General features: G+C 40.6%; 1 protein-coding gene across 1 annotated transcript in view; it reads left to right on the forward strand.

The window, feature by feature from the left end:
* Positions 1-1275: 1275 nt before the first annotated feature.
* Positions 1276-23202, forward strand: part of adgb (androglobin) — a 42589-nt gene continuing 20662 nt past the window's right edge. The window contains exons 1-19 of the mRNA XM_073492458.1: positions 1276-1346; positions 2119-2303; positions 2477-2565; positions 4915-4986; positions 5259-5435; positions 8007-8146; positions 9377-9463; positions 11421-11563; positions 13357-13433; positions 14958-15132; positions 15531-15624; positions 16100-16253; positions 18712-18766; positions 19675-19774; positions 19962-20025; positions 20122-20158; positions 20192-20229; positions 21615-21723; positions 21998-22136. Of these exons, the coding sequence (XP_073348559.1) occupies positions 1276-1346; positions 2119-2303; positions 2477-2565; positions 4915-4986; positions 5259-5435; positions 8007-8146; positions 9377-9463; positions 11421-11563; positions 13357-13433; positions 14958-15132; positions 15531-15624; positions 16100-16253; positions 18712-18766; positions 19675-19774; positions 19962-20025; positions 20122-20158; positions 20192-20229; positions 21615-21723; positions 21998-22136 (2006 nt within the window). The remainder of the gene's footprint in view (positions 1347-2118; positions 2304-2476; positions 2566-4914; positions 4987-5258; positions 5436-8006; positions 8147-9376; positions 9464-11420; positions 11564-13356; positions 13434-14957; positions 15133-15530; positions 15625-16099; positions 16254-18711; positions 18767-19674; positions 19775-19961; positions 20026-20121; positions 20159-20191; positions 20230-21614; positions 21724-21997; positions 22137-23202) is intronic.

The raw sequence follows: 23202 nt of genomic DNA on the forward strand, positions 1-23202 counted from the left end.
GGTATTGCCATGCTATAGGCCGCATTCACACGACGGCCATTTTTTCCTCTGACATCTCATTCAGTGTTGGAAGCTCAAATGTCGTGGTTGTAAGTTGTGAAAATGTACAAAATCTGACGAACTGTTACCATTTCACTGCTTCCCAATTTATCAGCAACTGAAAAGACAATGGATAGTGAAAATCTGGAGGGACATCAGGCCATAATTCAGGGTTAAACAACACATTTGGTAACCCTATGTGAATAGGGTCTGTAATGACGCACTCTGAGTGGACTTCACTCTGAGAATGACTGACTGGCAACATCAAATTATCTTTGAATACAAGCCTAAATATAAGTCTGAGAAAACACTAGCTTTAAGTTTCCCTCCGAGAAACTTATCATCCACGAATGACGAGATAAAGCTGTATGTGTAAATAGTAGGCCTGTGACTGTGTGTGTGTGTGTGTGTGTGTGTGTATGAGAGAGAGAGAGGCAGAGAGAGAGAGAGAGCACCATGTGACTCCACTCAAGAAACCTTGTGTGATAGTCATCAGACTCTTTGCTCTCAACACTGCAGCTCGGGCTCTTGCACACACCTAATTGTAACCAGGGCAGGAATGCAACAGAGGCGTGCCAACAGTGTTGCGTACAAGCACTACAGCAGCTCTCATTCAATGGCACAGTGTGCTGCAATCCACATCACGTCTATAAAGCCAACCTCCGCGAGCTTTTCAGAGAAAAGTTGAAACCTTGACGGCATTTGATGCCATTCGCTTTTTGCCATCTCAGTGAATTTCTGTGTAAGTGGTGAAAGAATCCTATGGTTCCACATGGGACATAACGTCACATGTTGACGGTTTCTGAGACAATACAATGCAATCCAATACCATGGCCTGGAGGAAAAATGCAATCTTTGTGATGCTATTGCTGTTAGGGAAATGTATTGGTTAAACTAGTACATGTGATGCTTTATAGTATATTCTGTGGTGGTATTGGAATACAGTCCATTAAAAGGTCTAATATTGTTTATATATATAATATTGTTTTGTCAGTTTATACATCAGATGTTCAATTTATGATATTTACCTTTTATAGCTCTGAAGTAACTTAACAGTAAATAGATGTAAAAGAAAATCTGCCCATCCTTCACGATGGCAACAAGTGACGCAACAGCCCCAGACCCCGCCCACGGCAAAGCTCCGTTGCTTAGCAACGCATAAACTTTCAAGAGCAGTGACAACCAAACAAACGCTCCTCCGTCACTTGTCTGTTAGCTTGCTTATTTATAACACCAATGTCAAAGACACAACCAAAGAAAAAGGAGTCCTCCTCCAGTAAAGTCTCTTTATCCGACCGACAGACAGAGTGAGTTTTGTTAACGTTGGCAATTAGCGTCAGTTAAGGTCAGCTGCGGTTAGCATTAACGTTAACGCTAGCTAGCTAACACTTAGCTACGTGTATTAAAATATATTTGTAAGCATTCAGGAAGCCTGCTAACAGAGACAGAACATCACACTTTAACTGTGGCTGCTTTCATTATGTCATTTTATGAAAACACTTCACTTTCTATCTATCTATCTATCTATCTATCTATCTATCTATCTATCTATCTATCTATCTGTCTGTCTGTCCGTCTGTCTATCTGTTTATCTATCTATCTATCTATCTATCTATCTATCTATCTATCTATCTATCTATCTATCTATCTGTCTATCTGTCTGTCTGTCTGTCTATCTGTTTATCTATCTATCTATCTATCTATCTATCTATCTATCTATCTATCTATCTATCTGTCTATCTGTCTGTCTGTCTGTCTATCTGTTTATCTATCTATCTATCTATCTATCTATCTATCTATCTATCTATCTGTCTGTCTGTCTGTCTGTCTGTCTGTCTGATTCTGTAAGTCAAAAATCTGTGGCCACATATGGCCATGTGTGTAAATCCCCAGTCTGTGATCATCATAAACAGCCAGCTTTATGAGCTAATATCACTTCCACTGTGAGAGGGTAAACAGGGATTTGGTGGGTTTACTCTAGACTGAATCTCTGGTACTGAGCTAGCTAATTTTGCAGCTAAATATTGACAAGAGGGAAGAACAAATGAAGTGAATAGCTATGTGTCATCATCATTTCAGAGCAGCGTCCCTCGTAGCCACTTCCTCCGAGAGCCTAGGAGGTGCATGGAGATGCAGGTTCCCCATTTGGCCCGAGTGGAATGATGCAGACGTCCACAAGGAGAAATGGGACTCGAGCAAAGGAGCTGAAGATGGAAAAACGAACAAGAGTCACAATAGTGTAAATCTGATGAAACAGATGAATAAAACTCTAATAGATGATTAATTTATTTGCTATATACTGTACATTGTATTGCAAAATGCATAATTTGCTTCAAATTCCCTTTACATCTGACAATAATTTTGACATTATGTTGATTTTTTGTTCATTGTGCTATTGGACTTAACATTCACCATGTTTGCTTTTGTCTGCAGACATTTTTTGAAGATCCTGAGGGAAAAATTTCCCTACCTCCATCTTTGAAAGTGCACTCCTGGAAGCGTCCTACAGAGTTTACTGTCAACAAGGTAAACTTCATGCTTCAATGTGAAATAAATATATTCAATATATCATTTGTAATAGGATAGTTCATACCAAATGCCTACTGATGACAGTTAATCCATGACACTGTAATGACAAAAGTCACTGTTATATGAACCATTATATATACCATACTATAATATAAATAATAATATATATGAAGAAAAAAAACCTTATAACTTAATAACTTAACTTTATATAGCACCTTTCATAGTCTCTGTGCTCAAGTGCTTTATAATAAAGTAAAGAAACAAGAAAATAAAATAGTAAAATAAAAACTGGCAAACTGAAATAAATGCAGATGTTGTGTGATAATACCAAGCAGTCAAATAAATAAACAAATCAGGCAGAAAATAGCAACAGCAAGTATGTTAAGAACAAAAAGATGTGTAAAAGATAAGAATAAAACAATAATAGGAAGAATAATAGTTAATGACAATGTTGATTAAAAAGAAATTAATGGTCATTTAAAAATGTTTACATAAATTACCCAATACGTCGTGTTGATGTAGGTTCTCAGTCAGAATTACCCAATAAATATCTTTTAGCTTTGGGTAGGAAATTAATTTCATATTTTTTGCTGCATAGCTTAAAAAAAGGCTGAACAGCCGACATTCTTCTTAAGTTTTAGTTAAAAAACGGGCTGCAGAGGATCCAAGAGACCGTGAAGGATTATAAAATGACAAAGATTGTGATAGAACTTTAAAATGAAACCATGAAAGATACTGGGAGCCAGCCAGTGCAGGTTAGCTGAAGCTGGGGTTACATGCACCATTGCAGTAAACGTGCAAATACATGTCAAGAATGACAAACATAAACAGGAGCCAGTATATGTGTCCTGCAGGTATACACATATAAGTGATACAATTGTTTGATTGTACTTATTATTTCACGTTATATTATGTAAAAATACACATTTGCTGGTTCAAATTTCTTCTCCCTTTTGAATACAAATGGATTTTTGGATCCTTGGTCAGAAACAATGACCACTGTAAAGACAATGTTTGTTTCCTTTGGTTGATAGACCAGATGGACTTGCATTGACTAAACAATTAGTCTTGTAATCAGAAAAAGGAAGTTGACAGATTAATTAAGTAACTGTTGGTTGCAGCCATTACGTGTATTAACAAAGCTTATTTCTTTGCCACACAGTGTGAAATGTAGTTAAGGAAATCTGCTCTCTAGTCGCCCCCAATGAAGTTTTAATTGCATCACTCCACTTTTCTGCTACCCTCTCTCAGTGCGCTATTGAGCAATTACTGGAAGCTTCCTGCTTTTTGAATTAGTCCTTGCCAGGTCACAAGCTGCCTTTTCACTCAAGATGTCAAAAGCGTTTCATTAATTTCATGAGATGAACGTGGGCTAATCACAAAAGCAATCAGCCGTGCAGATGCAGGCAACGGCTCTACTGTCTATACTCTCTCTTCATCAAGTCTACACCAGTCTGTATTTCCAAAGTCGATGTCATTGATGGAAATCATTCAAATTTTGGTCCTCACTGCGAGTTGCTGTGATCATGGGAGAAAACACAGCCTCCTTTGACCTCACAGCTGATCCATCTCACCACCATCTCACCACCATCTGACCCATTAATTCATATTTAATTAGTAACATGGTAGAGTCTATTAACTTGGTAGTGAAATATTCATACACAGACAGAGTCTTGGGAGTATCATGGAGAGGTTAGACCTCTGTAGGCCCTGGGATGATTTGGGAAACATTCAATAGGTCACATATTCATGTCAATTTTAAACAGGTGACGGCTGACAGCAATATTCTAAAGCTGGTAGAAAGTTTTCTCTGTGAGCCATCTGGCTATGAAGGTGCTAAAATTCTCACTGTGACATAAGTCATTTGTTTGTGGACTACCATTTTAAAGCCTTGAGTTTGGCATGACATCTGTCGCCATCTTGGTTTTTTGGAGCCAGAAGTGACCCTATTTGGACAAGAGAGTGGAGCAGCGGAGGATACACATTGCTACGCTTCTATCATTATTTACGGTTGTCATGGTAGCAACTTGTCAATTACAAGGTAGCCAAGCCCTCGAGCATACCCTCCTTTATCGTCTACTCCATGGTAAATGAGGCCATAATCTGGAAAATGAACATCGTGCTGTATTGACAAAGACTTGAAACTAGCGATTGAGGCCATAAACACATTAGGCTACTGTTCACTGAGGTAATAAATCCAGTTAGAAATAGGCTAATTTTCTCATAAGCTTCCATAGAATTGCACTTCTTCTTGAAACCAGGTGAGTTGCCCCCTGCTCTGTGTATATGTTATACTGTCGTTGTTCTGTGTCCATAATAAAAAAAAAATGATGTGCTTTATTTTAGGATCTCACCCTTGTTGCAAATCAAAAGACCTTTGACCTGATCTCCCCCAATGATCATCTGTTTTGCAGTGAGGTTAGTTTTCAACTGTTGTTTTGTCCTTTTTCGTTGAGGATCACACTCACTTTCCACTAACCAGCATCGATCAGCACTTGGCGTGTGTAATTCAGATGTCAGACAGGGTGACGTTTGACTGACAGAAATTAATTAGTCTGGGGTAACACAATGCCCCATTGACTTAGTCAGTGATCTATGAGATCATTGATAATTCAGCCAATAGATTTAAAGATTGGTGGGTAGTTCTTAGATTCTTATTTCCATTTCTCTCCCTTCTCTTTTCCATCAAGCTGATGAGGTGGATCATCAGCGAGATCTATATTGTTTGGACGCTGCAGAATCGCACACCTACAGAACAAGATGGGTGGAGACCTTGGGAGCACATCTACTCGCTATGCAAGGTGGCGAAAGGTCATGTGCCCCTCTACAACAGCTATGGGAAATACGTGGTCAGACTCTTCTGGATGGTGAGTCCGACGCACACGTGTGTAGAGGAACACTGTCTTGTTCAGCAGAGCCCATAGGATGCTGAAGATGAGAGGGGAATGGGGATGGACTGAGGGTTGGAGGGGGGAAGGGATGAGAAAGTCTTATCCACTCAGAGCTCAAATCAATCAGTCTCACTGCTGTGCCAAAAGTGGCTGGGCTTCATACGTTGCCTGATGAATAGATACGGCTTAACAGGAGTCAGCTGCTTCACAGAGAGCAAGGCTCAAGTCGGATATCTTCGCCTCCTAAGATTGTGAGAGCAGGCACAACCCTGGGCGGGCTTTATGCACTGCATTGTCATGTGTGTGAGGATTTTACATATTTTTGCCACTAAATAAAGATCCACAATGCAGCTTGAAGTTGCTGGCCTGTGAATTTCAGCGTGTGTGTTGCTTGCCACAGATCTATGAGAAGCGGACACTACATCATTGTGTCATTTTCAGGAAGGGGAAATTCTTCCAGCACAACAATTTGGGTCAGCGAGAGAGTGAAAAAGACAGAGCTAAGAGTGATGGTGTTCTCTAACACTGTGACTCTTGCCTTGACAAACAGGCATGACACGGTTGTAGGCAGCAGTCCCCGTGCCAACCATAGCACGCTAACAGATGGTTGTTGAGATGGCATTAAGCGCCCAACCCCCCTCCTTCCCATTCCTCGCCTGTTTTTGCTCATTGGCTACTCCTTTTCTCCCCTGCTTATATGATTCTCTATTGTTCCACAGCAATCTTTCTCCCAACTTCTTCCTCCTTCACACCGCTGTGAATATCAATCCCATTCTCATTTTCTCACCCTGCTTTTTTACTGCCCTACAACACCTTTTCTTCCTCTCTCCTCTAACTTGCCATTGTGCGCTGTATTTAACCCCATCGACAAACACATCGGGCTCCTCCTCGGGGCGGTAAATTGACTAGAAAGTGGAAGAGTGGAACAAGCAAGAAAGAGAACGTATTTGCCCTCACACTATATACTGTAGGCTCGCATTGCTTGTGCACACTGATATGAGAGGCACAGCTGTGAACGATCATTCACATTATCACCTGCATGTGCTGCTTTTTCTTACAAGCAGTGTGAAACTCCCCCAGACGGCCAGTAGACAGCCCACACCGCAGACAGCATGTAATAAGCTCTGACACCAAACATGATGCTAAGATGAAAGCATAAGGTGGCTAATGTGAGGAGAGGTGTTACATATATCAGAGATTTGGTTTTTTTTTAGGTAACATTCCACTTTTGATACTTGTTGTAGTGATTTGAGTTACACCTGAGGAGAAATCCATTATTCAACGTAGTGGATGTGTTCGGGGCAAGGAATTCTGTTTGTTGCAAATGGTCTGACAAAAGCTAGAATTGTAATGTTATGAAGGCTGCCCAGTGCACTGGTATGGATGTAATCGGATATTACTAGTCAGCTTTTAGCCCACGAGATGATGCATCAATTAGACGATTATAATGAGCACGGATGAAACTGCTGATAGCTCATCAACTGATGACAGTGCCACTTTATTGCTCCCGGTGAAGGCAATGCTCCATTCTGCTCTGAGAGGCTCAGAGTTGCAGGTGTGAATATAAAGCAGCTTAAATATGAATCTGTGAATGCATACAGAAACAAAAACAAATTCCAGATTGAGGATTTTACAAATATGCTGTCAGATGATGAGGTGAATCTTTCAACATGACTCGTTTCTGTGTGTAGTCATGGACACCACATGTGTGCCACTCTAAGGAAAAACAACAAAAACAAACAAAAAAAACAATAGAGATTGCCTTTATTTTGTTTTACTTAAGTGGTTATAAAGAGAAGATCAGTTTTATTTGGCTGTCAATAATTTACTAAAAACTAGTTTTAGTGACCACAGTAAATCAAGTTCCTTTATATTAAAGTTAAAAGTTTGGCATTTTGCGAAAGCGCTTATTCGCTTTCTGTCAGAGTTAAAACATTTCTTGCCAGGCAAGCAGGAATTTTCTGGTCCCGATCAAGAAATAGTCCAGCACTAAACCACCTGTAAAAACTGTAATTTGTTGTTCTTACACTGGTTTCTGTGAGAACATTACGAATAAGACATACATGCGTTAATTAGTGAGCTTTAGAGGTTCTAGAGGTTCTAGACAGAACTAGCCTAGCTGTGTTTTCTGTTTCCAGTCTTTATGCTAAGCTAAGTTAGCCCACTGCTGGCTATAGCTTTATATTTAGTGTACTGAAAGTACATAAAAACAGGAAACAGATATCTTCCTGTAATCAAATCATAATTGTTTGATTCTGTATAAGGAGGACGTGCACTCATACTAAGTTTCAGTTTTGTTGCAGTTAAACTCCTTCGAACACACAAGCTGCAGTCTCTGCATTTTTCCTGAAGAATACTTTATCTACAACAGGATGAGATTGGTATCGATCTTCTCATCTAAGTATTTCCCAAAATGTGAAACTTTTCTTCAAAGGTTTACATGAATTGCTATAGTTTTACTAAAAAATGGAAAACTAATATAAAGAGATGTCTAATTGATTGCAGCACCATATCTTCCCTCCCTGTGTTTTCCTTCTTTGCTCCTAGGGTTGTTGGAGGAAGATAACAGTCGACGATTCGATGCCATTTGACGAAGAAAACAACATGCTTCTCCCTGCCTCCACCTGTCAATCAGAGCTGTGGCCAGTGTTGTTGGCTAAGGCTCTCATTAAAGTAGCCAACACAAAGTGAGTTGCTGTTCTTTTCAGCAGAAACTCTGTAAGTATCTCAGTGCTGCCCCAAGGAGTTGGGAAACGGTTGTTATAGTCTTAAATTAAGAGGGTTTAAGAACAGACTCAACCTTATACATACCCTTGTATATACCCACTATACTGCCTGACACTAATACGACCACTGTAACACCACACACTATGCTACTTACCCTATAATCACACTGTATACTAACCCTGCTTAAGTAAAGCAGTATACAGGGTGGAAATATTGTCTGATTTCAAATGCAGTTCAATACATTTACAGCAATTCATAAGTAATAAACAATTTCATCACATCCTTTGACCCTGCCGTATCAATAGAGTTTTATTTTATGCTCTACTTTTAAAAGTTACAAAAGAAAAATATTAAGGTGAAATCCAGGTTGAGGAAGTTAATATCCTAGTTGATGAATATGTACATACACAATTCAAAAAGCTCACACACCTGCAGAGTCCCAGAGAGTGCCTTTTGCTGACTTAGCCAGACCTTCACTTGACCCTAATCTCTGCCTTGGGCTGTGTTGAATTTGGTGACAGACAGGCAACGTGTGCGTCTATGATGGGGCTACATGGCGTGTGTAGAGGTGGCCGGTTCCAGTGTCCACAGAAGGTCGAGATATAAATGTTTCATCCAAGACAGGAAACAAAGGAGCCTCTCTCCTCATGAATCATTCACGAGCCATAGTGAAAGTTATTCGGACTGAACTAGTATCAGCCTTTGCCCAGGTGTCTGTTGGGGCTCCTTAGAAAAGTCTTTTTTAATAAAATGCTATGGACTCCTTCACTTTGGTGCTGAATAGCTTTTTTAGTGGTTACAGATGGTTTCGCAAAGTTGTATTGATTTCACTTCGTTGAGTATCATGACTGGACTGGACAGGTTGGCGAAAGAATCCCAAAAGGACCAATTAGAGCTGATGCAGCCATCTGTTTCAACCGAACATAGTGTATGAAGGATACATTCGCTCGCTCACACACACTCCTCAAAGTCAGATTTAAAAGTACCAAAAACGAGTTTTTAACTAGTTGCCTCAATATAATACTGATGTCTCTATATGCATAAGCAAACAACAGCATAGGCAAGTAGATTGACAATTTTGTTGTATTTATTCTAGTTATTCTTAAGTTGATTTCACATGTAGAAACCATGAACTAACAAGTTCAATTGTCTTTGTTTTTTCAACATCTGTGTGTGTGTTTGCTTCTCAGCGTGAAGTCTGAGGTCTGCGGGGAGATGGGTGAGTTCACCTTTATCCACACCCTTACCGGCTGGACCCCAGAAATCATACCTATAAAGTAAGGTCCTCATTAGTCTTTGTACATCTGCCCTCTGCATCTCTTGTTGTAAATGTTATATAATCCTGGTTCCAAAAAGTTGGGATGCTGTGTTAAACATCAATAAAACAGAATGTGATGATTTTTTTTTTGACATACAGTACAGCATAACAAAAACAAAGACAAAATATTTAATGCTTTGCCTTTTTTAGTATACAGTATACCGTAGCAAAATCATGCAGAGAAGTGCATCTGTCTACACCCGTATGGAAAGGCACACTTGCAGAGAAAAATAATTGAGGTCTACAATGAAAAAAAGATGATATATATGATATAATAATTAAGCGGGATGTGAGGCAATGTGGAGTGGAGAATCTCAGCTTGTCAGTGATGGAACATTTATATGACAGCAGTGTTTTGGAGTAGAGCTTCTCTATAGCTGAGCACGACTGTGTTTGTATTTCAGATTGATTTATGACACATGGGTTTGCAGTCCCTCTCTGCACGTACCCACACATACAAAGGATTTTGTTAAATGATCTAATGTATAACAAAAAAGAGCAATTCTACCAATTTTATGGCTCAGACTTTTAAATTGCTTGCGGTCTACTTTACAGGGGTATTTTTTGTTTGTTTGTTCATGCTAATGGCAGCTAGTTGGAATAAGCAGTCTAGATATGTTCATTATTCTGACACTTCCAATCAGCACAGAGTAGCTATTGTTGTAATCCAAATGAAACACATCCAGAGCCAAAGCCACACTCACTACCTTTCACAGCCAGTGAGCTAACAAATTAGAGGAACTTCTTTCTTGGTTTGTCTGATTTTCAAAATTCAACAGCCCTCCCTGTGAGGTGGATCTACTAAAAAAGGAGAAGTGCTTGCTGTAGCTCATGCTAGTTTTCAGCCAGTGGACAGCAAAGAGAGCTGGCACAAACCACAGTGTGGATTTATTTGTGTTAGATTTTCATGTCCTCGTATCAGAATGACAGGGAAAGTGGCCCTTTACACAAACAGCAAAGTGATGTCCTTCAAATGAAATAACATGGCACTCTGCTTTCCCTTATGAATCACATAAAAATGATGCTCACTGATTCTGGTATACTGCTCCTCACACAGTGCTGTTCACTTAAGTGTACGAGATGACACATAAATCTGGCATGGTAAAGAGGTAAGGGACCTGCTCCAGCTTCTTCCCTCACTGGTTTCTTTAATATGTTGAGTCCTGCCTGGGAGGTTCAGTTTTCTTTAAAAAGGTCTCTGTTATTTTAATTCGCACCTTTAATGTTTTCATGCTGTTTTTCATGTTTAATGTATTATGTAAAGCACTTTGAATATCCAAATCACAGAGGATGATGTAAGAAAACATTTGCTTGGTACAGACCCCAATAAATGTCACATCATCATGATTGTGAGGAATGTTTTCAGTGATAATGACAATTGTTATGCAAAAAACTTTGAATCATATCGCAAAAGTAATATATATTATATCATGCAGCCCTAACACAATTAAAGTAGGCCTGCCTTGCCTTCAGTAAAAAATATCCTCTAAAGGATATGTTGAAGTAGAGAGCAGATTGTATTGTGTACTTTATTCTCAAGCGAGAGAGAAATGCTGATGTAAGAACTGCAGCGCATTGTACTGCATGAAGAGGGACAGTACAGTAACAGGAACAGAAACGGCAGTGGACTCGATGCGAACGCAGAAACAGTTGATTTCATTTGATATCAGAGCAGTCATGGCCTTGTCAGTGTTGTAAGCTCAACAATAGACATGAGGGCTGAACATCAGTGCTTGTCCGCTTGCTCAAAAGTCGTAACGAGTAAACATTTACGAGCAAACAAATTCCAGTCAAAACTAAAACTGGCTCAAAAATGCAGGTCCAGCGAGAAAAAGAATATTATTTTTTAAACTTATAAAAATAATGTGATCCCCTGTAGCTTATAACCAGCCCTAATTTCTTTATCCTCCTCTCAGGTCTGCATACCTGGAACAAACCTGGGATTTCTTACAAGACACCGTTCCCATATTTACACACCCAGACGAGAGTTTGCCGGAAGAAAAGCCCCAGACCGAAGATAGAGCTGACGGGAGAGACTCCAGCTGTAATGACGGTGAGAGTAAGCCACCAGAGCTGGAGGAAAGTAAAGGTCTGAATTATGCCACAGACAGACACACACACACACATAGACACATGAGCACAGAAAGGCGCATGGTTATGTACACATTCGTAGCCGCAAACATACATCTCAATTACACATGCTTGCACGTGTAATTGAGATGTTGAGTGAGTCAATTAAATCAATCATCCATTAGATTGTGTTCATTCAGTACTTAACTACAGCTTATCAATTTATCAGCAGGTTGTTTGAAAAATTGTTTTGTGTGTCTGTGTATATTTGCAGCAATATAGTATATATTTGTATATATATGTGTGTGAATGCACAGAGTGTGTAAATCTCTATTTCCCTGCCTCTGCTGCATCCATAATTCAACCAGTATGGAGCATGACAATGAATATTTCATTGTCCTGCAGGAACTTGCACTTATCAATGATTCCATTCTCTTATAGCACTACTTACCCTTATACCTGTGCAACATTCACAGTATTGCTTGGTGATTTACTTAAGGACCGGGAAAAACTCTACGCCTACGGTCACTCTCATGCGGTCCGGCAAAATACCCCCATTTCAGTCCGCCAGTGCCCAGCTGCGTCTTTTCCTGTTGTTTCAAGCATCACTTCCTGTTTTCCCATGCTCATGTATAATGGAGCTCAGGGAGGGTTAATGCGCGTGTGGTGGACTATAAATAAACCAGCAGAGGGAGCAGTGGCAGGGTGAATTATTTGGTGTTCCCGCAGGGCAGAAGAGCCTCCAAAGTCAAGTGAAGGCAGGTTTGAAACACGTCCTCACAAAAGAGCATGCGGCTCAGAGTTGTCTCAGGTCATTTAGGTAGAGAGATACAGTAAAGGTTTTAGAATTAATTCAAAGATATGTAATGATGAATTGTGATTTTAAAATGGCAAAAAGGTGGGATCATCCTCAGCATGTTGATCATACGAGGCATTTTGCAGAATTTGTGTTCTACAAACTCAGTTAAAATGTTCTGGAATTTTATTATATATAAAGGATTGTCACAAAAAAACATCATGGCATCTTGTTCTGACTGGGCAGCAGCATTATAAATTGAATGTCTTCTCTCTGGCTCTCATATTTACCCACCTGCTCTCTCTGACAGTAATCTGTCCCTTGGTCTCTCCGACAGTCCCACTTGTTTACAGTTATTAAAGTGTTTGGTATTAACATAATGGAATGACATGCATGCACACAGGGAAATGCATCACATGGTGCTCACATACACACATGCAAACACCAAATAAAACCTACACATTTCTTTCTCTCGCACGGTTTTGGTGCTCACTGTCATATCCCATTGAAATGCATAAATTGAAATGCATAACTGGCTATGCAGTGAAAGAGCCTCTTATCTGTTCAATTCTTAATGTGTAGCCTTTATATTAGTCCAGCAGTGTTCACTTCTCTCTTCGCCATGGTCCTTCAAATTGATTTTCCATGTCTCCTGGCTCATGTGCTTCTTATACGATATACTCTAAGATGCACCATAGGGAGTAGGGCCATCCATAGATAACCTAGATACTCTCTTGTTGCCTTATTTATACCTGTGGAGGCCAATAGTGCTTTCACAACTCCAGGGTTTCATTCCACATTGATTTGGTCTTTCATCAGCTGTACTTTTCTTTTATAGATGGCACTAAGTCAGTTATTTCAGAGTCTCTTTGTAGTAATACAGTGTGAGGTCTACAATGTCAGTCACTCTGTCAAAGTATATCTTTCTGTGTGCTTATGTGTGTTTACCCATACTTATGTCAGTCTTTTTTGTGTGTGTTTCTCAGGTACCCCCGAGGTAGCGGTGTGCGCCAGCTACTGCGCTTTACAGCCCCATACTGATTCCTTTAGGTTTGAACAAATGGTATGGCTTGTTTTCATTCCTCCCCTCTTGCTGGCTATGCCCACAATTGCTCATTCAAAGCAAGTTTTGTACTTCACTCACTACGAAAATTAGATTCCACTTTCTGTAGATTGGAGTCAGATCTTCAATACAGATTTGAAAGCATACAGTATAGAGATGCAAATACAAACTAGCCTGGATGCAATTAGGATAGGATGTCTTTGTGAGCATTTCAAAGATGTGGACAGAAAGTGTAAACTCAGATGATAGAGTTGTATCTTTGACTATGTTTGCATGCACACTAATATTCAAACGTTATTCCAAATAAGACGGTATCCCGAATTTGACACGGGTCATTTGAACAGAATGTTATGTTTAAATATTCAAAATAAGGCCTTATTTTGAATGTAGCATTTCCCAATTAAGATGTGTGATACGTCAATATTATTCAGGTACTAGGAGTGGAGATGCAATTTTGATGTCCCATTCAGATTTCCAATATTTTAAAAGTCTGACCTGCCATTTAAAGATATTCAATATTTCCTGTTGTCTTTCTATATTTGACAGCATAAACAAACATTTTTGTAACCTTTCTTTAATGTAAAAAATCAATTTTATGATCATAATAAAACATTGTTAAATGACTCAGAACTTTTTTACATTTTTGTTATTTCTTGTCGCATGTGCTGGGATTAACAATGAAGAAAAGCATGTGTTTGCACCTTTATTTCTGTTCACAATCATTTACATAATGTGTTGAGAAATTAAATTTAAATGTTTTATTAGGTGCCCCAAAATATGGCACAACTGATCAGTGGCTCCAACCATTCCACTTTTCCCTTTTTGTAAGTGTTGACAGTCATGAGATTTTAGTTGGAGAATGCATGGCTATATGTAAACTGGAAAATTCGAGGAATAGTCATTGTCAATAGCCATGTAGAAATTTTGTCTTTTTAAGAATAAGGTAAAAAAAATCGTAATATTTTGCGCATTTTAACGTTGTGACTGACCGTCGTAGAACAAATGATACATTCTAGGTGTAACATTCATGGACACATTCTTGCTCATTCCTATATCCAAATGAATATAAAGTGAATTATTTATAATGATCAAATTGTATTTAATCACCTCACAAATAGTAATGATTTTTACCTACATGTCACAACAATGCTTAAAATGTATACTGCCTTAGCAGTGATGACGACTGTCTCAGTCACCAGTGACTGGTGGAGATGAAACATAACAGTGCTTGTGACCTGGGGGCATGGTGTGTTCTATTTGGCTGCTTTGCCTCAACAGGCTTCACTTGTTTAATTATTTATACCCATGCTAAGCCTAATTGGTGGACGGTATCCAGGATTTTCCTCTTTTGGAGGTGTTAAATCACCTCCACACTCTGATCTTTGGTTTCCTTTTGAGAGTTTGACTTGAGTCACCTGTAGAGTTGGTTAAAGGTGACAGCAATTCTCAGTATGGGAGAATACTTTTTAAACTGCACTTTTAGATATTCATGCATGTGTCTTTATTTCTGTTCATTTTTTGCAGGCTGATTCCTCAAAGTTTCTGCGTCAGTACAGTCTGTCCTTGCTATACGGCCACATTGTCCTGCTGACCAGAACCCGGGCGTGCCCATTGGAGGCACCGCCCAAACCTCCACCTGTGCCCCGATGGAAACTCATCCGCCCACGCAAGACGATTGAGGTCACCGCTGAACCACGGAGTGAGTGAGAGACAGGAAAGGAGGCAGAAAATAGTCAGGAAATAAAGGTGGTGAAGGGGAAACCAGGAGGAGGATGCAGGGGAGGATATCAAACAAGTAGAAAAGCACAAATAATGTAATAGAGTGTAGGTGAATGTCATAAATAAACATGAGTAGAAAGGAAAGCGAGTGCTAATGCAGGAGATTTAGAACCTACAGTACAGAGGGCACACAGCACCGCATGCTAAAATGAAAAAAGCTACAATATTTCTGTAATGAAAATAGCTGCTGGCTGAGGCATATCTGACATCAGCTGATCTCCGAGTGAACACAAAATGCAGTATAAAGAGTCAGAGTGTGAAAAGCAGTGCTGGCATGATGGTTGAGATTTTTTTTTCCCCCTTTTTTCTTTTTCGCAGAGCTTCCTTTGTCAAAACCAGAGCAGTTCATCGAGGTTGCCAGCCCTTTTCTCTCCTACCATGTCAAGAGCGCCGTTGGCCCGATCCAGGAGCTGTGCGTACACTGAAACAATCTAAAACTGAGAATTTAAAGGAGATGAGTCTTTTCTGTCCTTTTGTTCTTCTGCTCATCATACCGGTTTAAGAATATTTCACTGTGCTATAGTTAAACTGCATTCTGACCTCACTTTGCAGGAAGGAAAGTAAGAAAACAGCTTCCATTTTGGGATCTAAAACATGCACTATGTTGATCACATAACACTTTTTCTCATCTTCTTGTCAGCAAATGGCATGAACACGAACAAACACCCACCTTCATACACACACTTGACCTCCATGCTAAAAGCATTATGGTAGAAATGCTGCTCTAGTGTCATTTAATATCTGTAATGTGACATCCATGACTCATTTGTAGGCTTATGGTTTATTGCATCTGAATGTGTTACCAGTTTTGTACCGTGATTATGATGTGATGCATGCACTGTATGTCCCTATAACATGGAGCATGAATATGCATCTTTGTGTGTCAGAGAGGCCAAGCAGAGCGCTCAGAGAAAGCGTTCCCACAGATCCCCTCTGGTGTCCATTGTGGAGAGAGAGGAGGCCGAAAGCCGAGAAGGCCTTGAGACTGACACATCTGAACGCACCACTAGCTCACCAAACAGCACAACAGACAACATAGAGGTACATACAATGACTGTCTGCAGAGGCACTAAGTTGATGTATAATAGATATTGATTGATCTATTAATCACGGTTATCCCGAGGCATTAATTTAATTAGCTATAAGGTTTAGTAAAGTCCTGATGGTTGCAGCTATCCACCAAATGTTGTTGCCTGTTTTTGTTTTTCCCTCTCTAACCCCTCTATCTACCCTGTAAGTATGCAGTTGAAGGCTCATCAGAATAGCTCTGTGTGTCAGTGACAACAAGGCTGCCATCCCCCAGTCTCAAAGTCACTTCTGTTGTCTCCCAGCCAGGCCACTACTGACCAGGGGCACATCTGCACTAAAGAGAGAACCAGCAAGGGAAGGGAGATGAGGAGGGGGGTTCAGAGCAGCAGCAGAGAGACACAGACAGACAGACAGACAGACAGACAGATGTAGAGAGGAGGATAGAAACAAAGATAGAGAGGGTGGGCAAGTGTACAGAATAAGAAAGAAGAGGGGCTGCAAAATGAAAGGCGAGCTTCAGTTGGACGGAGAGAGATGAAAGCGTTGCAGGAAATGGAGGGAGATGAGAAAAGAGAATCTCTGGTGTGTGCTGGTGGTGAACGGGGCGCGTGGGTTTCATACAGGGAGAGGTCGTGTACTGCGCTGATGAAAAAAGCAGTGCAATTAGACGATGAGCCATCAGTGTCTGTGTCTCCTGGGGGGTTCATTATTACACTTCACTCCTAGCGTACAGAGAAAAAATAGAGTTCATATTAATCGCCCTCTTGTGTAACTGTGACCAGTTATAGAGTGGTTAGGCTAGGGCAGTATGGACACGCTAATTTGATGTGTCGTTTGATGTGTGCGCGCACACCCGCTCATGCGGATTGGTTTGTGTATTTGTCATATGTGTGCCACATTTTTACTCGGCGTGCATTCCCGCCTTTCGCAAGCATGTGGTTAGTCACGTGCAGAGTGGACTGTGCATCAAGTGAGAAGTGGTTATTACTGTTTTGACCCATCCCTCTGTTTCTGTCAACCCTGGCCAACAGTATGAACCTCTGTTCCCAGCTGCTAGAATGGGAGAAGGTGCCGTCACATGATGACTCTAATACCCTCAATGGCCTACTCACTCAACTTGAGTGTGGGTTAAAGAATTAGATCCTGGTGGAACTGGGCTGTTTTAACATCTCATATGCCTGGAATGTGGTTAATCACTAAATCACCAAAGCCCCGACATGGTTTCAGTTCTGTGTGAGAGAACTACACTTCCCAAAGACCAGCTCTGAGATCAATGGATTTCTTGTGCCTGGGAATTGTGAACAGCCTCACAGAGGGTTTTTTTCATGTTTTTTTCATGTATGAATTGGGAGACACTTCAGGGGGAAATCTGGAAGGAGTCTCTCGGAGAGCAAAGACTTCAGTCTGGCTGTGTAAAATAAAGCCCCATGAAGTGTGGGATTAAAGAAATGTGCCCTTCTTCCATCCATCAACCAATGGCTGTGATTTGATCAGAGAAAATCAAGCTTCACCCTCTGAAAGCAGCAGCTTAAAATACCAGGAGCCTTGTGTTTAAGATCTATCAGTCTCACTGTCCTTTTACTGTACACAGGTACAGTAAGCCATCTAATAAAATGGCATGCTGTGGGTGGACATGACATCTCACGCCTTAGAGCTAGAGTTTTACCCGCTCCTGTGGAAACACTCATTTAAATATGGAGAGGAGATCAAGTGTGCCTCCCGATCACAATGCCTTTTTCCGTCTGTCTGGGTCTCTCTGGGTATTTATTCAAATGTTCAAATATTCAAAGTGGTGACTCACACACACACACACACACACACACACACACACGCACGCTCACTCTGACTTATTAGAGAGTCTTGGCTGGGGTTGCTTTGAAGTTACACAACACAAAGGCATAATTCTTATTCAGAGCTTGGTAAACTGTTGAACATCCACCAGTTCACTTCGAATGGAGGGGCCAGGAGGGAACTTAGTCAAGTTGATACAGGTGTACTCCTCCCTGTACTTGAACATAGCTTGGTTGTCAAAGCAGGGGTGATTCCCTTTTACAGACCACATCATCTCCTATCTTGCTCAGACAGAAGAGTATATGATACTTGAAGGATTTTATAATGACTCATTAGCTATATTTCTTTATTGTGTCGGGCAGACGAGCATTAAATCAGCTGTTGAGTAATTCTCCTCCAAGAGACATAACATGCTAAACAACATAATAATGCCTCATCTGTCACTGACAGTCGCAGTAAATTAGAGCTGGTATTCCCTGGTGGTGTTTTTAGCAGGAGAGGAGCAGCCCCTGTCACATTAAACCGTGTCTTGTGTCCTGTGGTGTTCGGCGAGAGCGGCGCAACACCACAGCTGGCATGGAATCACTAGAGGGTGGAGGCGTGTCTCTGGTAGTGTTACTCTATCAGCAACTCACTGTTCATGCCTCTCTCTCTTTTTTCTCTCTCTCTGTCCCTTTAGGTTACTGCAGAGGACAGGAAGAAGGACGATGATGACATCTCCGATGGTAAAAGCTGTTCCTTTGCCATGCTGGGCCCCCCATTCATGTCAAAAATAACCTGCACTGCACTCAAATATTAGGCTACCAGAATTGGCAGAACTCATTAATTCGGTTTTATTGGAAATGATGAATGTAGTGAAGGTCGTCGTTATTGGTTTACTTGAACAGCATCTGTGCAGCAGTAGTCCAATTAATGTGATTAGAAATATTTGCATCTCTCGCCTCCACTCCATCCATGCTTCCATTGGTTGGCCAAGACACTTTGAAGAAGATAGGACTGAAATTATGCTTTATGACAACCAGCCAATTCCCTGCCTTCTGTCTGCCCCCGTTTAGTTGCTTAGTAACACCTGCAGTTTGAGTTAGCGGACCACCATTGCTCAGCAGCACAGACGCTGGCCCTCGCCGCCTCAGCTTTCTGATCAGACTTCTCGCTTTGAGAAGAGCTTGGGGGCAGAGCAACTGTGTGTGTGTGTGTTCTGGGTGGAGAGTGTGTCTGTCTGCGTGTGTCTGTTACTTTGCTCTGCATGCACTGAGATAGTGGGAGTCAGTGAGTGGGAGTATGGATGTGCATGTGCGCTTACACTATGCCATTATGTGGGAGTTTGGCCAATTTGGCTCACTGTGTTTCAGATAATGATTTGAGTCTAGGATAACTTGCTATGAGTCACAAGAGGAAAGGCGTTTTGTTACTCGCAGAATTTTGAAATAGGTGATTTCACAGGCAATTCGATATCTATTTGGTAGTAAGCGTGTTATGAAAAACACCGTTCTACTCAGCTTGATAAAGATATGTATGTCCTGTGTGAAGATCATCCAGATTTGTATTATCAATAATGAATAAAAAACTTTGCTTTATGAACGGCTTTATACTGCAAACCAAATTGTTTGAATTTGAACCTTCCTTCTAGATCGCCCTGAAGCTGCAATGAAGGAGCCTTTAGCTGAAGAAGTCTCAGCTCCTGTCAAACCCATCCTGCAGGAGACCTGGGTGGACTTGGATGACTTTGCTAAATGCTTTCAGTGAGACACACATGCACACACAGTCACAGATACTGTACATACCTGTGCACTGCAAACATACTGTACCAGTAAATATATATAAACAACCATGAAATAAGGATGTTGATGGGCCTAAAAATTACGTGATCAAGATTGTAAGTATTTTTAGCTTAATAATAACTGGCATTTATTTGTGTTTTTCTTCCAGGACTCTCTTGGTGTTCCATAAACCACAGATCTACCCACATCAAATCCAGAAATCTCATTTTAAGGTACAGTGTGTTTCACAAAATAACCCAGTGATTCATTTCTACATGTTCGGTCTCAGTTCGATATACTGTTATTAATTTCCATGTTGATGTCTGCAGAGCACCGTCCTGTCCAAAACTGCAACAGGCACCAGTGGCACCAGATCATCTACACACTCTGTTACCACAGGATCCCACCCTGTGACATCTGCTGTAGCAAGCCCTGAAGTAAACATACACACACACGCATGAACGTCAAGGATTGTCGAATTGATATGTGGGATTAATGATGAATAATGATAAGTCTAACAAATGTGTTGTGTTGCATTTCTTTACTCATAAAAATGTGATTGGACACTGTGATTGATGGTAGCAACAACACTATCATGAATATTAAGAATTACTGTGGCTGCTCTGACTTGGTCCTTTACTCCCTGTAATAATCATTGATGAATGAGTTTCAACTTGCGCTTTGCCAGGGAAGTGCTTTAAATGTGAAGCTGCAGCCGTAGGAAATGTTCAGCCTGAATTAGCAGTAACTTAACCGAATCACTTTTGCCAAAAAAATCATTTGTGATACTGCAGATATATAAATATTGCAATTATTACAATTGTGGGCTGTAGGCTCAATCACCATTCTATTACCTCATTTGGTGACAGATAGTGACTTAACAGAAGTTTATTTGAATGAAAATCTTCAAGATTATTTCAAACTGCTATTTCCAAAAGATGAACCAGGTTTGCTGACGTTTATTGGAAGTCTGTTTCAGAATCTGAAGCCTCAACAGTAGACCATAACTACGGTTCATCAATCTGAACTGCAGTAGCTTTGTTAGTGGTCTGGTGATAGCATGCTGTGCAAAGCTTTGTAAGTAGCAAAAGGGATCTTAAAACAAACTATAATGTATCTGTGGTCTGCCAAAACAGCAGCAAATTAAGCCAGATTTGGTGTCTTTATTGAAAGTGGTCCCTGAGTGCTCGGTGTTAGGGTCCTTCTGCCTGTCTTCAGGAAGTGATAAATGTGTGAAGTTCTCAAAGTACACTGTTTGTGTCACATGCATCGCAGATACACACCTCTGAAGTGTGACAGTGTGTGAGTGTATGTTCGTAGCGGAGGCTTTTGCCAGACTTTTCCTGTAGGTGTGTGTGTGTTTGCATGTCTGTGTGTATAGACTGCTGAGTCTGCTCGTCATTCCAGACACGTATCCATCCTCTTCCCCTGCTCTTGTTCTCGATCTGTCTTTTCTGCTCTTCTTCTTGTCCTCCTGCTACGTCTTCCTCTCTGTCTCTCTCACCAACAGCTTTTTCTTACTGGACTAAATTCACCATCTTGGCCTGTCTTATTCAGGTGTCACCTCAAATGCTTCTTTAACTCACTCAGCTCTTTTCTATATCCTCTTACTTCCAGCACTTACTTCTCTCTCTTCCTCTGTATTTTCCTCCAGCTTTTCTTCGACTAAGCCACTCTTCCATCAGTTTATCCATCATCCCTTCCTACGGCTTTCTGCACTTCCTCTATTTCACTTGTTTTTTTCCTTGTCTGCCTTATTGATAACGCCAGTGTGTGTGTGTGTGTGTGTGTGTGTGTGTGTGTGTGTGTGTATCCTCTCCAGTGTCAAGAGGTGAGAGGCACTGACTACCTGTGTGTGGACAGCCTCCAACCTACCCAGATCCTCATCAGCTTCTCTGCTCTGATTCTCTGGGGAGATACAGCTGAGGAGAGTAAGGATTTATCCACACACACACGCACACACACACATACTCAGGTACAAAAGGATTTTCTGATAGTACAACCGATGTAAGGAGCTTGACTCAAGTCCCTATCAGCAATTATAAGCATGCACAAACCATATGCTATGACCTTATTTGGGATATACAGTATATTTAAACATTCATAATAAGTACGTGTGAACATTTTATGAATGTGACCTGCCGTGTTTGTGATATTGTGAGTGTGGCGGCAGACCAATTCCCCCATTTTTCTCTCCCCTCGTAGAAAAGGGAACATCAGCAGCATGTAGGTCTGCATTGCTCACCGCCCAGTCACACTCCTGGATAAACCTGCGGTCTCAGCTGCCTCTTCTCACCATCAAGACCACCTCCTCAAAAGCAGCCATGCTTAACTTACCCCCAGGGTAGGACAGCATCAATGAATACTGATGACAGAGTGCTGTATTGATCAAAATGAAAAGCCTAGATCAAGTGCATAAGCCGGCACAGACTAGAACATCACAGATCTATGTTCTTAGATTTAGATTTACATTTATGTTAATCAGGATAGTCATTACCTAATACAACAGTAGTATATTCTTCAGTAGATCATTTCATACTTAGAATTTTTTATATACTTGTGTGTTTGATTCTTATGTCTTGACAAATATTTTTATACCAAGGCTTCACACTTGTGACCAGTCTAATCTAATCATAGACTTGCTGACTTAAAGGGCAACCCCACCAATTTTACACATTAAAGTGTGTTAACAGGTCTTGGGGAGCGCTACTGAATATATAAAAAAAAGTAGTTTAATGCTTTTTGTGGTTGCATTGTGGGTATTGTACGCTCAGTCCACTGGTCTAGCATTGCACTCCTATAACAATATAGGACTCATTATGGACAGTTTAAAAACACATGATCAAAATCAAACATGAAGCAAAACCAAACACATCGCCTTTTTTATTCCACTCATTTTTCTTCCTGTTGACCACATTACCCACAATGCAACTTAGCCAGTGAGTGACATCACTAGAGGCAGTTTATCAGATTACACGCAGCTTTCTCTGGAGCAACAAACGCCATTATATTACTTTTTTCATATATGCAGTAGTACATACCCCCAAGACCTGTAAAGCTGGTGGAGTTACTCATGTGTGGCAATTCTCTGATGCCATTTGAACTCTGCATTTGATGTCAATTGTCATATTTCACATATGTATCTAAACAAAAGTCAGCACACCTCACTTTTCTCCACATGTTACCGCTTTAAGGCTTCATAACCCTAAATCACCCTACACGCTCGTCACAATGACACTAATGCTGCCAAGGTTACAGCTTTAATTCCCATCTTGGGAACCTGTTTTAAAAATGTATGCACTTCTTCCTCTTCTTTTTTTTCGTACAGCGCCTGTGGGAGCTTTTTTGATGAAAGGAATCATTTCACTCTTGTTGTGATTTTTTACAGCTATGCAGAGATCTACTTAAAG

Source organism: Pagrus major, chromosome 22 (assembly GCF_040436345.1).
Source record: "Pagrus major chromosome 22, Pma_NU_1.0".
Lineage (NCBI taxonomy): Eukaryota > Metazoa > Chordata > Actinopteri > Spariformes > Sparidae > Pagrus > Pagrus major.